Consider the following 24,460-nt stretch of genomic DNA (forward strand, 5'->3'; position numbering starts at 1 on the left):
CTGCCCAATGCAACCAGAAAAAACCATTTCAAATGTCTCTTCCTCTTTGGGAACAAGTATACTTTCCCTGAAATCTAGCCTAGGGTAAAACCAGGGCATATTTTTTTATTATTATTATTTTTTTTTTTTTTTTTGCGGTACGCGGGCCTCTCACTATTGTGGCCTCTCCCGTTGCGGAGCACGGGCTCCGGACGCGCAGGCTCAGTGGCCATGGCTCACGGGCCCAGCCATTCCGCGGCATGTGGGATCTTCCCGGACCGGGGCATGAACCCGTGTCCCCTGCATCGGCAGGCGGACTCTCAACCACTGCGTCACCAGGGAAGCCCCGAGTATTTATTTTTAACCGGAAGTTGCTTTGACTCTTGGGTAACAAAGAGAAGTCCTGGTATCTGTGCGGAATCTGGTGTCCAGGCTTCTGATGCATGTCCTGCACCTGATGCTGAGAGATGACCTGCTTTCCTCCCTTCTGAATTTCAGATGAGGAACCCGGCTATTCAGAATGACTTCAGCTACTACAGAAGGACCATCAGTCGTAACCGCATCAACAACATGCATGTGAGTCCCTGGAACTCCCAGGTTGACACACGCATGCTCCAGGCATCGGGAGGGGCACAGGGAGAAGACAGAGCCTTTGTCTGTAATTCCATTTCCAGAGGACACTGTTTTGAGATGTTGACCATCTCTTTATCAACCGCATCCTCTCGTCTTCTTTTCATCAGCTAGACATTGAGAACGAAGTCAACAATGAGATGGCCAACCGAATGTCCCTCTTCTATGCAGAAGCCACGCCCATGCTGAAAACCCTCAGCAACGCGACCATGCACTTTGTCTCCGAAGTAAGCGATGTCGAGCAACGAGGTGCCTTTTGCCCGATTGCATGTAAAAGCTACTAACAGGGCTAATACCCATTTGTGTCTCCCGTTTAGAACAAAACGCTGCCAATAGAGAATACCACAGACTGCCTCAGTACGATGACGAGCGTTTGTAAAGTCATGCTGGAAACTCCGTAAGTTAAATCAGAGGTGTATTCGTGGTCAAGAGTTCACCTGTCTCTGTGATGATGGTGACGGTGGTGACAACATCTCACATGTGGGTCAGCATATTAACATCTACTTCTATATTAACTGAATTAATTTCATAAAGAATTCTGGGTGCGAGGTGTAGTATCCCCATTTTAGAGCTGAGGAAGATGAGGCGTAAATTGATTAACTGACTTCTTCCCAAAGATTGCATAGCTTGTTAGATGGCAGACTCAAACGTCAAATCAAAGATGCAGAAGTTGTATAAGGATCAAATGGAAGATTGGGTTAAATGACTGGGTATGTTATAAATATATTGGAGAAAGGATTTGAGGGAAGATATAGAACCAAGAGTGGAAGTGGTAAGGCTATTGCAAAAATGATAATGAAGATCTCTCTTTCTCTCTCTCTCTCTCTCTCTCTCTCTCTCTCGTGCATGCAACAGTTTCCTTGCACTTAAATTACTTACTAGATTTAAAAAATGGTTGAGTTTTTTGAGGTTGAGGCAGTATGGTAATGAGAAAACCTACACTCCAATGTCAGGGTTCCACTTATTCCACGTATGTCTGTAGCCCCTTTTGTGCCCATAAACAAGTGGTCTGACCTGCCTGGACCTTGGTTTCCTCATCTGCTGAGGTTCCCATAATACCATCTATGATGCAGAGAGTTTGGGAGGCCCAGAGGCATCAAGAGTGCCTTATAAAATTTGGTGCTCTGTTCAAATGTAAGGTGGTGTTAATTTCAGATAGTTCACTTATATTTAAGATTTATTCCAAGATGGAAATAGTAATCATCATCACTGTGGGGACAAACCGTAATGAAGTAGATGTTAAGAAAGCCTCTAGAATTGGCTTGAATTACCTGAATCATCAGTGACCCTGTCAAGGTAGGTGAACAAAATTCAAACTCCACAGATACTCTCAGCCCAATGAATGGTATGTAATTTCTGGAAGGTACCTTTGCCAATGTAATTCAATCTGCAGCCTGTATCTTTACAAAGGAAGTTACCCAGACTGGAGACACGGTAGCTGCTCTATAGAAATGAACTTGATTCGTTTTCTCCATAATGAAGCCGTTATTCTCTATAATCTAGGACAGCCAGAGAGACCTGCTATAAAATATTCAGGATTGATGGGCGGGGGACTTATGTACGTGACGAGCTGGCTCGCTGAGGGCAGAAGAGAATTTACTGCCCTCTAATTTACCTTGTTTTCACAATGGTCAGATAGACTCAAGGAGAATTACCATCGCTGGTTTCTTTAAGAGCTTATTAACCTGGTTCTGCACGTCTGGAATTGTTCTCCAGGGAGGATAGGAGGAGACTGAAGTAGCCATTTGTGGAGCCAGAGATGAACGTGCTCTGTCGCGGAGGTAATATCTCTGCCACTTGTCCTCTCTTCCAGGGAGTACAGGAGTAGGTTTACAAGCGAAGAAACGCTGATGTTCTGCATGAGGGTGATGGTGGGGGTCATCATCCTCTACGACCACGTCCACCCCGTGGGAGCTTTCTGCAAGACATCCAAGATCGATGTAAGAATAGTTACGAACTGTGATTTCCCAATAAGAGCTCATAAATGTTGTCAAACAGACCTTGCTTCCCTCTCTCCCTCCCCTCCACACTCCCTACCCCCCGCCCCCGGAGTGGACTCTCCCAGATGCAGGCCCCATCGTGGCAGCTCTCCTCGTAGCAAGAAGTCCAGTCCTGTTCATATGTGTGCAGCAAACACATCCAACCTCAGAGACACAGAGGAATGTGGAGGTGCTGATTCCCTCAGCCTGTAGAGGAGCTGAGAGGCAAACAGTCCCCTAGCTGCAGGCTGCCCCTTCAGCTTACCCAGTGTGCCATGTAAACATATATTATATGTTATATGTGTCTCATCCTAGATTACAAGGCACCGCGGTCAAATCCCGCACAACGTTCCAGCTTCCTCTCCCACCATCCCTGCAGGTGGCTCTGCCTGATTCCCGTGCCTTTTCTTGTCCTTGGAATACGCTTGAGCCCTTTTCTCTGCCCAGAGTGCCCTCCCTCTTCTCTGATGGGGGGATTCTTTTAAGACACTCCTCACATGTCACCTCGTTTGGAGCACATCTCCTATGTCCCTCATGGAGCAGAGCCTTGCTTCTCCTCCGGGCCCAGAGCGCCTACCATTTTGGGTTTTCTGACTCCCTCGTGGACTCTGAGTTTGTTGACAAGGGCAGAGACCAAGATCTGTATACCTAATGTCTGCTTCATTGCCTGGCAGTGTCCTCGGTACATACAGCACGGCGCTCAATAGATACTCCATATAGCTTTTGCTGAATGAATGGATATGATTGGAAAACAAATGATTGTGGTGTGCAGGTGATTTCCTGTTGATTGTGGGATAAAACAGGCTCCTCTCAGCCCAGTGTTTGCCTGCAGTGACACCCAGTAGCGTATCCCTGTATTAATTGAAAGTCTTTTCAGTACGGAATAGGACCTCTTGGTACCGACTGATTCTGCCGCGGCTCAGTCAGGGCGTGCGCACTCTATGCTCGTTCATCCGTACAGAACAGCATCTCTGATGCTCTAGTTCTGTGCAGACAGAAGGTCCATGTGCCCAGAGGGGCCGTGAATCTAAAGATTGCAAGAAAATATATCCATTAATAATGCAACTTGGAGTACTCATTTTGAGGTTCTGGCTCCCTAGCATAGCTAGCCATGGTTCTTCAGAGAGTCTTCATTATTTTTAACGTAATTATTTCTATTTATCAAGAAAATAAATACTTACATAACTTATATTTGGGGAAAATACAGGAAATCAAAATACAGAAAATTGGGACTTCCCTGGTGCCCCAGTGGTTAAGACTCCATGCTTCTACTGCAGGGGGAGCGGGTTCGATCCCTGGTCAGGGAACTAAGACCCCGCACGCTGCACGGGGCAGGCAAAAAAAACAAACGAACCCAAAACACAGAAAATTACATTTATCAGTGGTAACCTCACCATGGATAGATGACCACCATCAATATGTATGTCACATATATATGTCCCTTCATTCTGTATAGACGTTTGTGTGTGTATATACTTAACAGATTAACACCCTGCCATAATTTCTATTTTTAGAAATAATTAAATAGATAATTAAATAATTAATTATTTAGAAAGAATTAATTTCAGAAATAAAAATAATTTCTATTTTTATGCTATAGATTAAGTATAAATAGCTCTGTTAGTAACCCGTGAATATCATTTGAATATGGATTGAATTTATTACCTAGTACTCATAGGACATTCTCATTTACCACTGTCCTTTGTTAACTTGTCACAGAGTCAGTAATTAAAAATACACTGGGTACCATTATGTCCTGTAGCCCTAACCTTTAAAAAGCTTGTCCTTGCTTGTTATTTACTAAGTCTTTCTGCTGAGGCTATGAACGTTATATTAGATCTATCCCTACCCAGTCTTGATGACGTCCATTTGTTCACGTATGTCTCACTAAGAAGGTTTTCTCGTAGAAGATTGTATGTGTCTCTAGGAAAGTTTCAGGTTTACGGAGCACAACATGTACATGATGGGCCATTTTTCTTTGATGACATAAGGGTTTCTTTCCAGATACCAGTCTGCTTCTAAGCCAGCAGCTACTCGCACTGTTTTATAAATCCTTAGGGTATCCGCATCAACTGTGAAAAAGCAAATATTGAAATAGATCCTGTTACCTGCACTTACAAAGAATGTGTTCTATAGTCCAAAATGGAGGTCCTGAGCTCTAGAAACCCAGGTGAGGGAGAAACTCATTCTGCATAGAGGCAGAGGCAGAGGGTGACGTTTCAGGTGGGTCTTGAGGATTTTTACCAAATGGACAGGGAGAAGGAAGAGTACTCCAGGCGGAGGGAATCATCAGAGCAAAGTCATCGAGGCCCAGAGGGTTATGCATCATTTAGAGAACTGATGCTAATCGTGGGTGTCAGGAAAACAGGCTGGAGTGACATGACATTTTCAACTGATTTCCTTAAACTTGTATGGAATGATCCAATACAGAATCACCCCTAAACCGTGGTCCCCAGCCCAAGCCTCACCCAGAATTCCAGACATCCCCTCCTTTGGACACCTGAGGCATGGCCGGCCTCAAATCAAAGGTTATCCTTTCCCCCACAGACCTGCTTCTCCTCCTCCCGGGTTCCTGTCTCAGGTATTTCACCTTCCTTCAACTCAGTCTCAAAGCCAGAAACCTGGAATTGTCCCTCAGAACCTAGGAACTGTCTTCTTCCCTCTTCACCTTCACGCCTTCTCCATCACCGCGTCCTGTGACCTGGACCTCAGATGCATCCTCCCGTCTTGCCCTGACCCTCCGTGCCCACTGCTGCTCTCACACCCTCCCCCTCAGGGACTCCCACTGGCCCTCCCATCTCCAGTCGTGCTTCCTCCGATCCCTTTCAGTATGAATCACATTACTAGATTGTTTAACACCTATCACGGGTGTTTTCCACAGGTAAAGGCCCCCAACTCCCGAACATGCTGTTAAACCCACATTGAATCTGGCCCTGACTACACCTCTGGCTGCATCCTGTTATTCACACTCAAGGCTTTCATCAGCCTGAAATAGAACTCGAAATTCCCAGAGTATCCACTGCTCTTCTGCCTCTTCTCTCATCTATGGCCTCGTTCCTCCTTGGGCACTTTTACAAGAACACATATCACAGGATGATAATGAGCTATTTGTCTCTCTTCTCCCACTGGACTATGAGCTCTTTCGGGAGAGGGACCAGATCTCTTCATTCTGAGCTTGACCCCATCCTGCACCTATGACAGGCATCTCTGATCGACCACGACATTCTTTCTGGATAAGCCTAAACATGCCCCCAAATGATTCTCAACCCTGGGCTTCTGGCTGCCCCCATCAATCCAACAGCGTTTATCAGGGCTTTAGGAAAAAACTTGCAACATACAAGAACATTTTTATAAGCGACCTTTATAAAAGAGGCCCTTAGTACAGTATACCCAAATCAGTGCATGAACATCTGAGCTTAAAATGAGTGATGGTGTTCTTTCCAGATTCTTCCTTCGCAAAAAAAAAAAAAAAAAGAAAAAAAGAAAAAATTTGTTAAGTTGTTGAGTTTACCAGTCAAACAGCTGAAGGAGGAAAAGCATTCTGGGCAGAGAGATGACATAAAACGATCAGGTTTGCAATTCATTCAGTCAGTCTCAACTGAGCACAGGCTAGAGGAGGAGCTCTCCCCTTGGCTGTGGAGTCCAAGACAAGAAAATCAAAATCAGGTCGTTGTCCCCAGAAGTCAGACACATAGAATGTTCGATTGCAGTATAATATGAAGACTGGCACAGAACCTTCTAGAAGCCCAGAGAAACAACTCACTGGCCTGAGGGGGTAGGAAGGTGTGTTGGACATTTCTGAGTTTGATTTCTATGGGAAGAAATAATGTGATATTATTATGAACAGATGTTGTGATGGACAGGTACTACGATGGAATTACTGGGGTATTAACAAACTCTCGTGCTTTCTTCTAGATGAAAGGCTGTATAAAGGTGTTGAAGGAACAGGCCCCAGACAGTGTGGAGGGGCTGCTGAACGCCCTCAGGTGAGCCTCAGCCCTGTGGGGCAGCCAACCCTTCCAAACCATTGCAAATGTAGGTGCTGTTTGGGTCCGAGGGCTAGAACGCCAGGCTTAACCCCTTTGCATCTGTTAATACATGTCATCTTCCCAACTGCCCGTTGAGGTCAGCCCCATTTTTATCATCCCCTTTTTACAGATGGAAGAAACTGAAATTTAGAGAAGTCAACTCACTTGGCAAAAGTCACACAGCAGATGTCTGAGGCAGGATCTAAACCCAGGCCTGGGTGACCCCGCAGGTCAAAGGCCTAACGCCCAGCCACAGTGCTTTGTGGTTGGTGGGGACTTGCAGAAGAAGAAGCTTCCCCGGTCTCACTTCCCCCTGCACCTGTGGTTCCCAAACCTGGCTGCACAGGAGAATTATGTGGGTAGCTTTTGAAAACACTGCTGCTCAGGGTCCCATCCAGGTCAAATGAGTTCGAATCGCTGGGCTAGGGCCTCAGGCATCCATTTTGTGTTTGTGGGTTTGCTCTGAAGGTCCCTGGGTGAGTCGTACGTGCAGCTGCCAAAGCTGAGAACCGTGCTGTCCCCTGTCTGGATGCCCTTGTAGCTGGCGAGCGTTCCTGACATCTCCTCACTGCTAACGCGTCATGCCCGCGCACCTGCTCTCTTCCCGAGGACACGTGCGCTTAATCCACTTCAGGGGAGGTATTCTTGTTTCTTAGCTGTGACATATCCACAGGAGTTTGCTGAATTATGACAGTCGGGACTGTAATCTGGAAAGTTTATGGTCCCTGCTGTCTCATTCATCTGGATGATTCATCATCACCATTCGACTAATTTCCCTCAGTTCCTCTCAACTTCATGCATGTAGTCAATGTTCAGTAAGTATAAGTGAGATGGAGCAGTGATCCTCTACGCACGTACAACACACAGGTTTCCTGCTCTCATTTAATCATCACAAGTCAGAGTGATAAGATCTGTTACCCCATCTAATAAATGAAGAAACCGAGATGCACATGAAATGCATAATTACACACTGAGGCTAATCCTTTTTCATGAAGTTGCTAAGTCATCATTTCAGAAGAGATGTAGCTTTAACCCAAGAGCCTTCCAGATTCTGTGGGTAAACCGAGGTTTTCTCCATTGGTGCCCATTTCACAAAAGGCTGGCTTTCCACACTCAGTAAGAAGACTTTGGCTTCTGTTGTCTGTTTGTTTGTTTTGCTTTCCAGCATCATTCAATCAAGCAGAGCTTCGAGAGCAGGGCACTGCGGTAGGCTGTGAGTTCCATCTGAACCTCGGCATTTGGTGTCTCTTGTAGACACTGTGAGGAAGTCAAAGAACACAGGTTTTTGAGGCAGGCAGACCTGGATCCAAATCAGAAATCACAAACTGTTTACAAATCATACATCATTGTATTTGTCATCTGGAATGGGTCTTTTAACGTCTCCAAATCTCAGTTTGCACATCTGTAAAATGGAGGCAATAACCTGTCCTACAAAGAGTTAGTGTGAGTGGAAAACTTCCATGGAGTGCTTGGGACGCGGTCAAGATTTTATTACATGTTACTTGTCTTTTCCTTTCTTTTCATGAACTATTTCTACACCAGTTAATGTGAGGAGACAAACTACACCACTTTTCTTCAGTGTATGGACCTGCCATCGTGCCCCCTTGTGGTGGCAAGGAGGACAAGTATTCCCATAAAAGTAGAAAACCCTAACAGTTTAAGTGTTGGGTAATGTTGTTATATGCAAACCCATATTTTAATATTTGTGTCTCAGCGGGGGTGGCCTAGATGGCCAAGATCCTGCGCTCAAGCACGTGAAGTCTGCCTCCCTGGAAAATGAGATCGCTTGTGTCTCCTCCGTGAAATTATTTGATTAGGTGGAAGATCTACTTGTTTAATAACCATAACATAAAACCCTTTGGAAGGAAGGATCAAGTATTAAATCTCAGACTTCTCTGGGCATTGAAGTGTGGCTCTTTGTCTAAAGAACCAATGCCAAGTTTGATTTCTAAATGTCAGTTATGTCTCCCAAGGTAAAGATGAGCTGGAGAGTCACGATCGAAGCTTTCTCAGAGTGCTGTTTGCACACTGACCGCCATCATTTTCTCTCCATCCAGGTTCACTACAAAACACTTGAATGATGAATCGACTTCCAAACAGATTCGAGCCATGCTTCAGTAAAGCTTTGCTCAGTGAAGAGGATCTTTGAACTGACCTCAGAAGATGTATATGTTTACATAATTTAATACAGATTGATGTTAATACTCGTGTATTTACATAACCGTTTCCTTCTTGTCCCTGAAATATATGGACCTTAATTGGTATCCCGACTGACTCAACCCAGCAGAGCATAAATTGACTGGAGAGCCTTATCTTCGATGGCTGAAAGGAAAACCGCTTCTCCAAAAGGAAAATTTTGGAGACATTGATCTTTGCTACTGGAGTTCCTCACACCTTTAACAACCAGAAATTCCTAATAGCTTGTGGTCATGTTTTAATTCTAGATGTGTAATCTCTCTGGGAAGTATAGTTATAGAAACACGAAGTATTTGATTTCCTGGGTCAGCTCAACTACAAGAAACACAGCTGTTATCCTGACAGAGAGAGAGGGATCCCAGAAAAGACAAATGCACGTGGAGACACAAAGCCAAGTGTTTGGAATTCAGCACACCCCCTCTCTTTCCTCAGCGCAGCACACGTGCAACTTTTTTGTTGCATGTATTTTATCTAGCAGCATACTCTCTTCCTGTTTTGATTTATACCCCCTAATGTTCCCTTTCCATTTTGCAAGAGGAAAAATCAGTGTGTTTGCATCAGTTCATGGGAGGGAAGCAAGGATAGATAGATGTGCTGTTGTGGATGGGTTGGTGGCTGTCGTGGAAGTGGGGCACAGGTGGGGAGGAAGGGCACCCAGGCGACAGGACAGTCATCTCTCTGCTTCAACCTTCTGTCTCCAGGGACAGGGAAATGGAGCTCTGGCTAAAATTGTGGGTAAGGTTGCTAACATTCCTGTTGTCTGTGGAGCACTGTGTACACACCCCCTCCTAATAGGAGCCCCGTCCTCTGGGGACCATCCATGTGGCAGCAGAGACCTAGACACTTAATTAGTTACCAGAAAACTAGAGGAACTTAGAGGGGAGATTTTCGTTTTCTGGTTATCTAATATTTAAATGGCAGCTCCTTTATGACCCAACTGCTAGCTTGTTGCAACGTATAAACTCTGGTTTGAGTACCTGGATTAAGTCCTCGCCCTGTTGATTCACAGAGTGATCTTGGGAAATTCACTTAAGTTCTCTGTGTCTCACTTTCCTCATCTATAAAATGGGCAAATAAAACAGATAATCTCCAGTAGTCCTACAAGACTATGAGCCACTAAAAAGACTGACTCTCACATCCTTCCTTTGTAAGTAGAGTCCAGTAAGCATCACCCCACCTTGTCTTGATGCTTAGCAGTATGACAAGGGTCATTGTGTCTGCAGACAGAGCCTAGAATGGAATCTTGGAAATCTTCTATTCTGGTCTCCAAGTGGAAAAATGAGACAGAGGATGAAGTCTAACAGAATCACCCCCATGTAGGACTAGAACCCAGGATGCCTCGTTCCTGACTCCACGCCCTTTCTTTTTCACCACGTGGCCTATGCATACATACTATGGGGGTGATACTGGACGCTCTTAAATAACCCCTCGGCCTGAACCATATAATTGCCTATTTCTGATGGAAGGAAAGAGTTGCCCAGGGAATGGTAATTCCCAAAGTTGGGTCTGGTTATATCAGGGTTTGGTGTCATTCACAATGTCCCAAGGAATGAGCTGTCACACCATTACTTTCCTGACTTTGGTGGCCAGCTGGCATGCCCTTGAGTCCTCCAAGAAGAGGGGAGACATACTTTGGTTTTGTGTATGTTTCACAAAGAAATCCATTCAAGTGACAGAACAGATTACCCAGCCTGTATCTAAATGTCAGTCAACAAGGAGAGGAAAGGCCCTTTTCCTTGGAGCTTTTCCAGCTGAACAAGTACAGCTGCTTGGATGAGGGTCCTCTCATCAGAACAGAAATGCACTAGATGGCTTTCAAGACCTTTCCAAACCTAGGCATTCTAAAACCCTAGAGGAAGCCAGCAATTAGGATAACACTGGGTAAACAAATTCATTAAATATTCAGCTTAAGAAATGTTCTTTTACTTGGCAGGCCCATGTTATCTTTGGGAAACAACTGTCGAGACTAGAAGTATAGATGCACTCAATGTTTGTCGTCACTGGGTTTACTTTCCTCCCATATCAGGGAAGGAGATGAAGTCTTGGAGAGCGGAAAGGACTTGCAGAGTAAATAGTTGAGCACGTTTATAATTTTTAATTAGACTTTCTATCAAATGGGACCAAACATAGGGGAGAGGCTGCCGGTCTGCCCCGATTTAGCCAAACCACCTTGTTTCAAAGCCAAGATTCACTAGCACGTGGATTCTCAAACGCCCAGGACCTGAACTATTGCCTCTGACTATCAGGGGGACGGTTAACTGAATGTCTGTGATCACTAACAGGTGATGGGCCTTGGGTCCACTCCGGAGCTACTGTGGGAGACAAATTCTTTTAACAGACCGTCCACCAGGCATCAGACATCTTTGAAAAATCACAGCCTTTTGTGCTGCATGCACGTGTCCACAGCCTGTGAGTGGTTCAGGGGAAAGTGCTAGCCACAGTGTCCATGTCCATGTTAACTATATTTCATATTTCATGTCTCATCGTTTTCAAATAAAAGTGTTTTCCATTACTCAGATATTTATTTTGGGGCAAGCAACAAGGTGAAAATTACATTTCTCAGATGCACTGCTACTTTGGCATTATAACTTTGTTCTTGGAAACCTTTTATGTGCCACTAGGAATTAGGAAAACAAAGTGACAATGAATGTTTTGAATTGTGGTGGCCCATTGGGGCTGGAGTATTAATTAACAACCAGAAAGGGAATCCTGGATACTATCCTTTAACTATTAGTTAATATCATGCTTCATCGGTGTTTGCTCCTAGCCATCACCATTGTATCCAGTTATTAATGGTAAACTGAGGTTTTTATTACATCATCACATTTAAATAACAGTAATTTCATGCTTTCTCAAAAGAAAAATGAAGCTCTCTCAATCTTGGAATCTAATGGTGCAGTAGACATCAGAAACTTCTCATTCAATCTTGTATCCCAGACAGATACAAATTTTTCTAGATGTTAATAATAAACATTGGAATTTTATCTTCAAGAAACAAAAACTTTGGAACCCAGTTTCCCCACTACATCTATAAAGGCTGCTGCATACACAAAGCTGTTTAAAAGTTGTTGTATATTGTTTGCTGAAGTCCCTGTAATTTTTTTTGCCTGCTTTGCCTCTTTTTGTACAGAAGTTTTGAGTGTGAAATGAAAATTAAAGTTTGGTACATATATTTAAAAATACACCTCTTTTATATGATGTTCAAGGTTAAGTGGGTAGGAAGCACATGATCACAGATACTTACTAAACATAGATATTTGCTAAACACCTGCTCTGCGGACCAGGAAATCACACCAGCTGCCCTTCACCTCTCTATGCCTCAATTACTTCATATACCCAAAATCTGAAATACCCAAAATGAACTAGTCTTGGTACCAGCTGTATTTATTCATTTCAGCAAAGACCCCCATTATTTTTTTAAAAAGGCATAAAATACGGAGATACGTGACTGATATCTAGAGTTGCATGAGACTTACTTATTCAAGGATGCGAAGAAATATAAGAGCATGTATTTGCTCTTTTATTTTTTTCTCTTGAGTACAGTAGCACTTTATGGATTTGGCAAAATTAGCAAATAGCCTATTCCACAAAAGTTCATTTTTCAGGCAACGTAAACTCTAAAGCAATTCTCTTAGCTATTAAACACTGAAACTTTTCTAGAGCATTACTTTTAATCCCTGAACCTTTCAAGCTAATCACCTGAGACCTAAGTGTGTGTGCTCTCAGTGGGCTAGAGTCCCCAGTAGAGACCTTCCATGATACCATATACAAAACACAAAGGGAAATGAATAGGAATGGTAAATTTTCTGTAAATTGACACAAAGTATAAACGGACAAAAGCTGGAAAGAGAGAAAATGAAAGGGGCTTTTGAGAGAGAGAGGAGAGAGAGAGAAGAAGGGGAGAGAGAGACCCTAATTAAATAAGTGATGAGAGTCAAAAGACATGAAAAAGAAATGAGTAAGCATAAGTGTGTCAAGAGGAGCACAGCTGGTGCGGAACTGAGTATCCTTCATACCAACCAGAAATTTGGTGGTTAATCAGAGTTCTCTTGGAAGGATGGTAAAGAAGAGCTCAGATGGCACATTCCTGAAACCTGGTGAATATTTGCAACCTGTAGTCACCCCTGATTTCGTGCTTTAAGTTAGCAGCAAGCAGACAGAATTTCTAGATGTTTGCTGTTTGAAAGGTGTGTAGGATAATTAGTCAACACAATGTAAATGACCAATTAAATAATACTGTATAATGTTGATTAATTGATTTAAACTAGTCATATTCATTAAGCACATTAATCTATCGAACACCAGAATCCTGGTTGCTACTAGTAACCTCCACCCTGACTGAGTACATCCTACATGTACCTCTTAGTAAACAGAATGGTCTTGGCCATTCTGTCTGCTCCAGCTCACAGGTCAAACTCCAAAGAAGGGAATTTTTCTGCCCTGGTCACATCAGGTTCCTGCGACTGCATTTTTATTACTCTAGCTCTTCCCTTGCCTGATGTCCCAGAATTTAGTTTAGAAAGTGCCTTTTAGGCTGAAAGTTCTTGTAAACTCAAAATAGTCTTTTCTCTACAAGATCTTCCAGTTTTCACTATCAAATTGCATATTTCCAGATTCCTCTTTCTCTCTGCCTGCACTTTCTGTTCATTTTAAATTGTCCTTGTTTGCCCCATAACAGGCTTTTTCTCAAGTCAGAAGCTATATTTTATTAACATTCCTAAGCCACCCAAGAGCTATAGTTGTCAATGTTGTGACTCGAGGACTGGTAGTTCTAAAAGGCTTCTTACACCTTGAAGAAGCTTGTCTCTAGAAAATATCAAAAGTACTTGGAGGAGGCTATAAAATTATCTCCCTCCAAATTTCAATAGATTTGAAAGGATTTTTTTATTCCTTTTGTGTGATAGAAATAATGCTATCACTATGGGTAGAAGTTATAAAGGTGGTGGTGTTACATGTGAATATGGGTGGGGAGGATGAAAGGATAGGGAGCTCTAGGCTGAACCGGGTGAGTATTTACTGTCTCCAAAATGTTGCATGGGCATTTCCACTCCCGTGATGCTGTCTTTAATGCAAACCCTCTTCCTCACTGTCTATCTGAAGTTTACTTGGGCTTCAAGTAAACTTGATGATCCACTTCCTCCATGAAGCTTTACCTAACTAACCCAGTCCATGCTAATCCTCTCCTTTTGCCTCCTAATGCATTTAATGTATTTGATGTTAAATATAGGCCACTGCACAGTACTTTAAATCATGTGTTTGGTTTGCCCATTAGATTTGTAAGTTCCTGTGGGCAGAAAATGTGACCTACAGAGTGTCAAGATCAACATAGGCCAGTGGCCAATAGGAGCTACCTGCAGAGAGAAAATTTCAGGGTCCTGACACTTGAGTGTGCCGAAATGAGACCCTGATGATTAATTTCTACAGCTCACAGCCATCCGCAGCCACAAACTACCAACTCCTCTGACTGGTCAACTTCATTCGTGGAGGAAATGTTTACCTACCTGTCAGGGTATTTTTAGCCTCTGTGGACACAAGAGTTTGCAGCTTGCAGCAGATCTGCCAGGAGTCCAACTGAGAAATCAAGCTGTTGTCTTGATCACAAGTCAGTGTCAGCTAGTTCTGGCAAGGGCAGACATGCTAGTTGGATGAAGTTTTGCTTGGTCTGGTGCTAGGCTGCTACTCCATCAGAGAGTTGACCTTGAGGCAGAGGCAGAAACGCAAGTGAAGCAATTTCCAATAACTTGACCAATCAATTCAGCACCTTGGACAGCAATCTAGGCCTGTCGCCCTGACCGTCCACCGCCACGTACCCTGGAATCCATAAGTCCTATGCGTTGGTTCAACTTTGTCTCTAGAACGCTGGTTATCAAGACAATATGTTCCTTATAAAATTAAAGTTTCACGGTAGCTGGAAAAGCATTTTTCTTTGTATTGGGACTTCTGAATATCACATAAGATGGGCAGGAAGTAGTTTAGGAAAGGCCCGTATATCATCTTGCATTTTCATATTCACAATATTTTAAAATTCAAACTCATAAAAATAAATCTCTCCTCTTCTTTACCCCTATTCCTCCAGATGATTATTAAGACCTAATAAATATCCTTTTTAAAGAGCTCTCAAAATCTGTCAAATTCTCCTCAGTTCATTTTGCTTTATTTACTCCAAGCTTTACCATCTCTGCTTTAGAAGGTCACTCAGCCTCTACTTTCTCCCTCCTCTAGTCCATTCTGCATACAGCTAACACATCTTTCTGTGACATATGTTTGACAATGTTGTGCCGTACTATTGCCTTTAGCAAGTTCCCTGAACTATGGTCTCGGAGATGTTAATTGGTGTTCCATGAAAAGAAAATCAGTTTTCAAGTACTTGTGAAACAGGTTAAACAGATTATTTTATTTACTTATTCTTTTTTCTACTAGAATTTTTTATTCATTGTAAATCTCCACAGGAGGCTAGAGCATATGATATGTAGCAATTCTTAAATGTATTTGTCTACAGAATTCATATTTCACAGAACATCTATGATTTCTCATGGACATTAGCATTCTGCAGAAACGCTGCTTAATCAAACCTAACAACTTAATTTTCCCATCTCGCTTACCTTCTATCAAGCATGCATCCCATTTTTCCATGCTATAAAAAACATTCACAGTTTTCTGATATAACATCTATTTTCTTCATATTTATAACATTGCTAATAACATTGTTCCTTCTGCCTGAAATTCTACTTCCCCTAACTTGTCTTGTGAAATCCTGTTCATCCTTTAAGACATTGCTCAAATGGCTCTTCTTCTTTGACTCTTTCCATGCTTTACCCAAACGAAGTTAGTTACTCTTTCCTGCATGTTACCATGTTCCCATCTCCATTATACCATTCTCAGATTTAGGTGGTACCATAGAGATTAGTGGTGAACAGCTGTGCTTAGGTCTCATTTTTTTTCTTGCCCAAATATGTCATAGAAATAGTAATCCACATCTGAGACTTCTTTAAAAGAATCTTTGTTTTTCAATCAACTCTGTAATTTAAAAAATAATAATTATGTACCATTTGAAGATCTAACACTAGTCACTTAAGAAACCATCTCAACTGACATTTTTAGGCAGGTATTCTCAGTAAGTAGTGTTGAATTTTTCCATATTTGTGAGGTTTGTTCATGTGGTCTATACATTTCTTTTTCTTTTTTTTTTTTTCGGTACGTGGGCCTCTCACTGTTGTGGCCTCTCCCGTTGCGGAGCACAGGCTCCAGACGCGCAGGCTCAGCGGCTATGGCTCACGGGCCCAGCCGCTCCGCAGCATGTGGGATCTTCCCGGACCAGGGCACGAGCCCGTGTCCCCTGCATCGGCAGGCGGACTCTCAACCACTGCGCCACCAGGGAAGCCCTATACATTTCTTTTGATTTAAGTAGTTTACATTTTCATAGAAAATGGTACATTTTATCCACATTTAAAAATAGCAAAACCTTCTAGAAATTATTCATTATTTTATTATTTTCTCTTTACCTGTGGTTACATCTACTTCCTTAGAATTAACATTTTTGAATTTGTGTTTCTTTTTTTTTTACCTTGACCAGACAAAAACATAATTTATCTGTTCATGTTTGTATATACATGTATGCACACGTGCATGTGTGTGTATGTTGTAAGAAGTAGCTATTGAAGAGCAGTTCATGATTTAAGAGAGGGAAGGTACTCAAAGTCCAAACAGCAGCCTAGGTTTTCATTCAGGTCACGTAACTTACTAAATGTGTAATCTTGGGCAACTTTATTTGTGCCTCAATTTTATCATCTGTGAAATTATGTTAATTATAAAAATGTGACAAAGGGCCTTGCACCTAGTGACCAATCGTTAGTCATATTTATTGTCTATTGTAGTAATTTTTTATCTTCATTATTTCCCACTTTGTTAAAGTTCCTTATTGTATTTTTTACCTTTCTTATTTCTTATTTTTATAATGTCTTATGTGGAATATTTAGTGTTTTTTTTTTTTCCTCTGTTCATGAAAAAACTCTTTTAGGAAATGCATTTTTCTAAGATAACACCTTTAGCTTCACCTCATTATCATTTTTACTAGGTTATTTTATACTCTGAGTGTAATTTTTCTTCCATTTATGCATAATATAGGCATAATTTTAAATATCTAAAGAGTTAAGGATTTTGTTGGGCTTTGTACTCCAGTTTTTGTCATTAATGTTAGTAGTATTGTATCATGATCAGAATGTGTGACCTATACCATTGCTATCATTTTGGAATTAATCAAGGTTTTCTCTGTAGCCTGATATCTTTGTTTGAATTCCCCCCAGAAGCAGAGCCTAATGCTAGGACTTAGTCACAAGTAGTTTATTTAGGAGATGAACCCAGGGAGCAGGGGCAGGAGAACAGAGAGAAAGAGACAGGGCAGGAGGAGGACCTAATAACAGATGCGCCGTTAAGCAAGTTACTTCTGAGGGCAAGAAGGGCCCAGTCCTTCTGAAAACTCTCTAAGGAGCTGTACAGAAACTCCTAAATATCATCTCCTCGAAGGCTGGATGCTGGAGCACCCATGCACAGTTTGCCAGCCCCCTGGGCTGCACTTGTGAATGGACTGAGCAACCTTCCTTCATTTCAGAGAAAGCCGGGAAACAGAAAAGTGGAGAGAGAAAGTCCAGCCTCCGGCAGGCCACTGACAGTGCGTATGGGAACTGCCTACTGAAGCCGCCCCTGGCATCTTGGATAGGCCTCGGGGATCTGGTGTGGGAACCCATCTTGTACATTACACACAAAATCATCTCCATCCATTTGTAAAGTGTGCCAATGATAAGGTTTTTTTTTTTTAAGGCTCTTCGGGGTATAATTTCCAGCCTTTGCTTCTAAATTTGTATCAAAGAGTAGCTCAGTACTTCACAAGGCAGACAATGCTATTCAGGAATATGAGATCGTGTTACCATTACAAAAGACACAGAGATGCAGAGGTGTAGAACCTTCTTATTTATCAGACGGTAAATAATAGCTCATATTTATTTGACTAAGAGTTTCTTTATGTCAAAGTGTAACTTGAAGAGTAAATAACTCTCTCATGCAGATGAAGAACAGAATAGATGCAATCTGAAATCATTAGCATTAATAGTTTACTGGAAGTGTATTTTTTTCCTTTTATTACCAATAATAACACAAATTTTATAGAGTAACTTCTTATCTAGATAGAAATAATAACCCTGTAGGAAATTATATGTGTAATACTTTATGGTGGGAGGAGAAAACGTGAATGCCTCTTTTTAATTAAGAGACTTGGAATTTTTTCTTTGGTTTCAATATAACTTGTTTTTATACCTTATACTACTTCTGAAAAATCATCCCAAAGGATTTTGGATTGTCCCATGATATGATAAAGTCAGCATAAAATTAATTGTGGCAAGTAGAGCACACACATTTATAAAAGCAGAAAGGGGAGCTAAGTAGAGTGTATAAAGAACAGCTAAAAATATTTAGGACAGATGCTGGCTTAACACTGCTACTGGTAATTTGCGATCTTATGTAACATAAGATGTTACAGATGGTAGGAATTATGGATATGAAAGGTCTCACTCTGACAGACTTTGCCAGTGTTTTTAATAAATGTCCCCTTCTAGCCTTAGACAGAGTTGGGCTGTTTGAGAAGCAGCCATGCATAGTATGTTGATTTAAACTACCTGTTATTAGCTCATTTTGTAACCTCAAGATAACTAAACTGTACCTGTGGAATTATAGTTTCACATGTACAGTTTTTTCAAAGGGGTGTCAAATTAGCATCTCTGAATTCTTGTGGTGATAAGTGAAGATCATTGACCCAGGGATAAAAGGGAGGAAGTTCTCTATGAAAATATCCTTTATTTATTGCCCAGAACTCGGTCCCCCTTTTCTTTTTTTATTTGTCACTTACTGACTTACTTACATTGAGTATAAAACCCATGTGCTAATTGCCAGTGATATGGTTATGAAAGTCAGAAAATTCACATTCTACTGGGGGGACATAAATATGATTCAATTCGATAAGTATTATGATACAGATAAACAGAAAGTCACGTGACAGGAAGGACATGGGAAACCTAACCTAGCCTGGTTGCGGGGAAGTCAAGGAGGTTATCTTGGCAAAGGCAGCTGAGCTTTGAAGACTCAAAGGGCTTTGATACCCCCCAGAGGGGCAAGGGATAGAGGGCAACTGTTTCAGATAGAAATAGCATCACGTGCAAAGGCAAGAGGCCATAACACCATCAGGGGCTTTATATGGATGGGGCATATGGGTTCTGTTTTTCCTGGAGGTGGGAGATAAAAGATGGAAACCCAACGAGAGGTGAGGCCAAACAAGAAAGTGAAAGGCTATGAGGGTGATAGGAAGATATGGAAAGACTTTAAACTGAAACATGACACGGTCAAATTTCTGCCTTTCAGAGATTATTCTGACTGATGTGTGGGAGCGTGGCTTGGAAACTATAGACTGAAGAGAGAAAACCAGCAATGAGCAGTAAGGGTACAAATAAATATAATCGCTTATGCATTGTACCAGGAGCTAGACCGTAAGTTAATTGTGCATATTAACCTCTCTACACGATCCCTACCATTTAATAAATCCCATTTTTACAGAGGAGAAAATTGAGGCACAAAGAAGTAAAGTAAATGCTCCAGGTTCTCAGAGCTGTAAGTGGCAGGTCTGGGATTCTAAACCAGGCAGCCGAGTTCCAGAGTTCACGCTGTCAATCACTGTGCTACAGAAACTTGCCCGATTATGGGCTCTCACTGTGTGTATGTATAGGTAGTGGGTTCAGCACTTAGCATACTTTATCCCAATTACTCTTCACAGCAATAGCTGAGGGTAGGTGATAGTACTATCCCCATTTTACAGATGAGAAAACTGAGGCACAGGGAGGTTGGATAAGTTTCCCAAGGGCACACAGCTAATAAAGATCAGATGGAAGATTAGGACCCAAGCTGTCTCATTCCAGAGCCTGTGCCTTTAATTGCCGTGGTCCTCCGCATCAGCAGGTGATTGCTGGAGTTCCATAGCGGCTCTAACTATTGAAGCAGAAACTTACCTGATATAAAGCGCTCGTGGATGTTAGAAACTGAAGGACTCAGAATGAATTAAAATCAGTCTGCCAAGATCGGAATCTCTTTACTTCTTTTGACGTGACTGGACTTGCTGATTTCCCTGACTAAAATCTTCCTCACTAGGTACTGAGCTTTTTGAAGAAAGGGACCCTAATTTGTTTATCCACATATTCCAGATACATATTAAATAGGAGATAAGCAAATTAATTAATGCAACCCAACCCGAAAATGTTTCGTCGTAGGCAAAGAGGTCTTTGAAAAAAAAATGTATGTCTAACCGTTAAGGATGTTACAGGGCAGACTTTTTCACAGAGAGAACATCAGTATTGTACCATCCATGTGGTAGCTACTAACCACATGTAACTACTTAAATTTAAATTAGGTAAAATTAAGTAAATTTTAAAATTTAGTTCCTCAGTCTTACTAGCCACATTTCAAATGTTCGGTAGCCACATGTAATGACTACTGTAGTGACACAGAGAGAGAGAGCATTTCCATCATGGCAGAAAGTTCTATTGAAGAGGAATTACATGGCTGAAAGTTCTATGGAAGAGGGCTTGCAAGCTCCCCAGTCCTTGAAACGTCAGTGTCAAAACCTCCTGGACAATTTTCTGCAATGCGCTTTTCTGGCTTCTATTTCAGACGTACTGAATCAGAATTTCTTTGCAAGAAGCCAAGAAATCCTCATTTTCCATATGCATCGATATGATTTATTTTAAGAAACACTGATTTAGACCTTTGGATTTCCATATTTTTACCTAAAAACCCCTTTGTTCAAATAAAAACTTAACTAGAATCCCAGCCGGTAAACAAGCATACGTCGCGCTTGTTGACACGGTGGAGGTGATGGGTCGGGACACCTACCTGAGCAGGTGTGATCTCTGCCTGATCTCTGTGAAGCACTATAGAACAAAGACACTGAACTTCACACTTTGAAAACTACTGGTTCAGAGGTTATGGAAGCTTCCCAGGAGCTCTATGGTTCTGACTCCCTGAAGAATGGGAATATAGATTGTGAAAATGGACTTTTATCAGGGCCATCTCCCTAGCGCCTGTGATCCATAAACTGGGCCTGGAAACGTGGGCAATATTTTGAACATGGGTGTCTGCACAGCTAATATGTATGAAGGTTTAAAGGTTGAAGCGTCCTGCAGGAAGCCAGGCTCAGTGATAAATCGCCATGGTGTAGATGAGAAGTGAGAGATTGGGTCACACTGCTTCTCCATCAGCGTGTGTGGCTCTCATCAGCTTGTGGGGTTCTTCTCTACATGCTAGCTTTTGCCAGTTGCTATGGCCCTAAGTAAAGTCAAAGTTGGATCTTGGGCCTTGGGGACTCCACAGTCTAGGGACTGATGTGTTTCAGAGCTAGAGAAGACACAGCTTCATGAGGTGGTGAGGGGATATAAATGGAGGGTTGAGAAATGATGATGTCAGTCAATCTCTGAAGACTAGATCTAGATCCAGGATCGATTTCAGCTCAGGTGGTGTGCATGACTATCACTCAATCAAAGTAGAGGTGTGATGGGAGGGGAAAGGGAATCCTTTACCAAGTGGATCTGGACACACCAGCTGGTTAACACAGCCCATGACCTAAGGTCGGAATAATGCCACCTGCTGGGTCCTTGGGGTTGGTCCACCTTTTCACCCGGGGCCGATGTTATTGCATTTGCCTACAGCAAGTCCTGTGCTGGGACTTCTATCAGTTAATGGAGTTTCTAAACTCACTTTGAGATCTGTGAGGAATGAGTGCCATGCAGTCGTGGGAGAGACAGGCATCCAATTGTCCTCATTCTTTCACCCCATGTTCAATTTAACACAGTCACTGGCATCTACACTGAGCAGTTCCCCCAGTGAGGACAGATAATGACTGTAATTCTGCCATTAAAGCAAGATCCTTGCAGATGAAATGTTTTATCCCTAATAAAGTGCAAGTGCTTTTGGTCCCCAGTGTTTCTTCCTCTGAATGAGCCCTGGTTGAGCATTGACAATCATCTGTGCATGTAGGTATGTTTACTGAGTCTCACGCATTGCCGTGGGTCCTTCCGGCTCTGACATTTGACAGCTCGTGTGTTGCAGTAACTATAGTGAGGGCATGGAATGAATGAATGTTGTGTGAATGAATGAATGAGCAAAACACAGACAGAGTGTTATTCTTTTGAACCGTTTTTATTTTCAGGGTTTCATTTGTAAACGACAGAGAAACCATATTTATTTAACTTTATCAGGATGACACTCCATTAAATTAAGAAATTTTAATTAACTAATGAAGATTTCATTGTCTACTCTTCTTATGTTCACATCAGGGTAGGCCATTTTGATGACAACGTTCATAGCTGCAATTAAATATTTCTAATAGATTTAGTGAAAATTTTCAAATAATAAGGCATATTTCATCTTCATTTTCTTACTCATGGCATATCCAATTTAGCCTTGTGGCAGTCACCCAGCTCTCTGTGTCTTCTCTTGTTTCTTTCTACAGGTCTGTGCTTTACTTAAGAGAAAAGCTTGAGATACTGACCAATCAGGGTTGTTAACATTCATGAATTTAGCAATGGATCCATGAACAAGGGAAGCCCTCCTTTCCCTGCTGTGGTCTGTGGAGTCTGGCAATCCCAAGTGACTGCCTCACCTGTGTATCTCACAGCTTGACCAGCATAAATCCAGAGGGCGACAGCTTGGCCTGTGTCCCTGGGTGCTATGCCGTTCAGAACGCCTTTTCATGGCACTCCTAGGAATGGGCCATTCTGCTGATGCCTACACACCCCAGTGGTGGGGAGCTTATCCCTCCAAAGGAACACTGCTCAATTAGCTCTTTGACATTGATTTTTAATGCATTCTTTATATTCAACTAAAATAGATCTTGGTTTTACCTTACATTCACTTGATTCTGGATCTACTTTTTCGATCTTCCTTCATTATTCAAACATTTATTTACTCTCCATTACAGTCCTTTGGAAGGAAGGGAATGGGTAGAAACTGAAACCAAGCAAAGTGTGTTTACCCCCAGTTCCCAGAGGTCCGGAGACACTGACTAAGCCCTGTCTACATTTCTCTTCTTCCCCCCATTTCTTCGGCTCTCCTTCATGCGCCGTGTTGTCCAGCTCCTTCACTTCCCGGTCCTTCTCCTTCAGTTTGTGATGGTGACCAACCTACTGGTGAAGGCTAGATCCCTGCCTGCTCTCTGCTGTCTCCAACGCAACATGCCTATATCAGGAACTGCCTTCAATATCAAAGATATAAATCAGATCATCCCAGACAAGAATGGTAGGAGAATCTCCTTGTGGGGAAGGTCAGCTAGACTTTCTGACCCCACCTGGCCCACTGAGTGACTCTCCCATTGCGCTGATTCGACTGTCTCCAGCTGGAGAGCAGCTCAGCTTCCAGAGAGAAGATCCAGCATCCGACCGTAACAGGTTTTAAACACACCCCAATCTGGAGCCAGATACAACGCATATCCTCCTCTTGGCCATGCACCTTGCCCTGGGAGGGTTATAGTTCCTTTAGCAGCACTTTTGACTAACCAACCATGACAAATGGTCAGAAGGTTAAAGTAAGACAATACCGTGGACATCAACATCCAAAAGGCAGAACGAAGAAAGTCCACTGATTTTTTTTTTTCCGTGCTGATGATACGTGGGTAACCTCTTCTGAGAGGTCTACTGTATCTTGTCAAAATCCAGTTACTGTGATTGTCAGCCATTGGTATGAGTGTCGGCCACACTTCTAGGGTAGGAGCAGCATCTCTCCTAAAAAGAGCAGACTTTCCATCCAGCCACCTCAGGAAAGAGGTCTATTCCTCAGACAAGAAACTAGAATCAACAAGGAGGCTAACACGCAGCTGTGGTGATTCCTACTCTTCAGAGCCCGGATGCTCTTGGATCAGACAGTGATGATAGTAAATGCCCGGATGTATGGGCTCCGGGAGGAAAGTGTAAAGTTCATGCCTAACGTGTTAGGATCTGGAAAGGAGGCATTACAGCCCTGGGCACAGGTTGAAGATGCTGAGCTCAGGGGGTGTGCTTTACACATTAGGAGTCAGTGCCCCGTTGGGGCCTTGAGTTGCCCTAAGCATCTGTGGGATAATTGTTGAGCTCCACAGATCTCATGAGCCCTGGTCCGTGGCCACACTTTCAGTCTTGATCTAAAAACCTGCCTCTCGCTCTCACTTACCACTATTCTCCTGGGCTCCTCAAACCTAGGCATCTCCAGCTCCCAGAAAAGCCCTTTCCTTCCTTCCACGGAACAGTCCTCCAGCCTGTAAGAGTTTCTCTTCCCCGAGCGCCACAGTTCTGACTGTTTATGCTGCTTATTTTCCTGCTGTTTCAAGGTGGCTGCCTTCCTGAGAGATTATTTTTGATTCGTTTTCACATGGATCTATGTGGTTTTTTTCCCAAGCAGAGTCATGGACTTTTGCAGGGTGGAGATGAGACCAGAAATTCTCTGTATCTCTTCACTGTACAAACCCCACCTCTCCTGCCGGCTCACAGCTCCCAAGTGAGCTGTTAGAGCCACCCCTGGATGCATGAGTTAACATGTTATGTGGAGCTTCTAGTAATACCAATGAATTTGGTCCAATCTATTGTT

At 42.6% G+C, this 24,460-nt stretch overlaps 1 protein-coding gene across 1 annotated transcript in view; it reads left to right on the plus strand.

The window, feature by feature from the left end:
- Positions 1–11,984, plus strand: part of CYRIA (CYFIP related Rac1 interactor A) — a 108,073-nt gene extending 96,089 nt beyond the window's left edge. Inside the window, exons 7-12 of the mRNA XM_060027069.1 lie at positions 478–555; positions 720–836; positions 927–1,006; positions 2,423–2,549; positions 6,504–6,574; positions 8,674–11,984. Of these exons, the coding sequence (XP_059883052.1) occupies positions 478–555; positions 720–836; positions 927–1,006; positions 2,423–2,549; positions 6,504–6,574; positions 8,674–8,737 (537 nt within the window). The 3' untranslated portion in view covers positions 8,738–11,984. The remainder of the gene's footprint in view (positions 1–477; positions 556–719; positions 837–926; positions 1,007–2,422; positions 2,550–6,503; positions 6,575–8,673) is intronic.
- Positions 11,985–24,460: the final 12,476 nt, after the last annotated feature.

This window comes from Delphinus delphis, chromosome 12 (genome assembly GCF_949987515.2).
Source record: "Delphinus delphis chromosome 12, mDelDel1.2, whole genome shotgun sequence".
NCBI classification, from domain to species: Eukaryota; Metazoa; Chordata; class Mammalia; order Artiodactyla; family Delphinidae; genus Delphinus; species Delphinus delphis.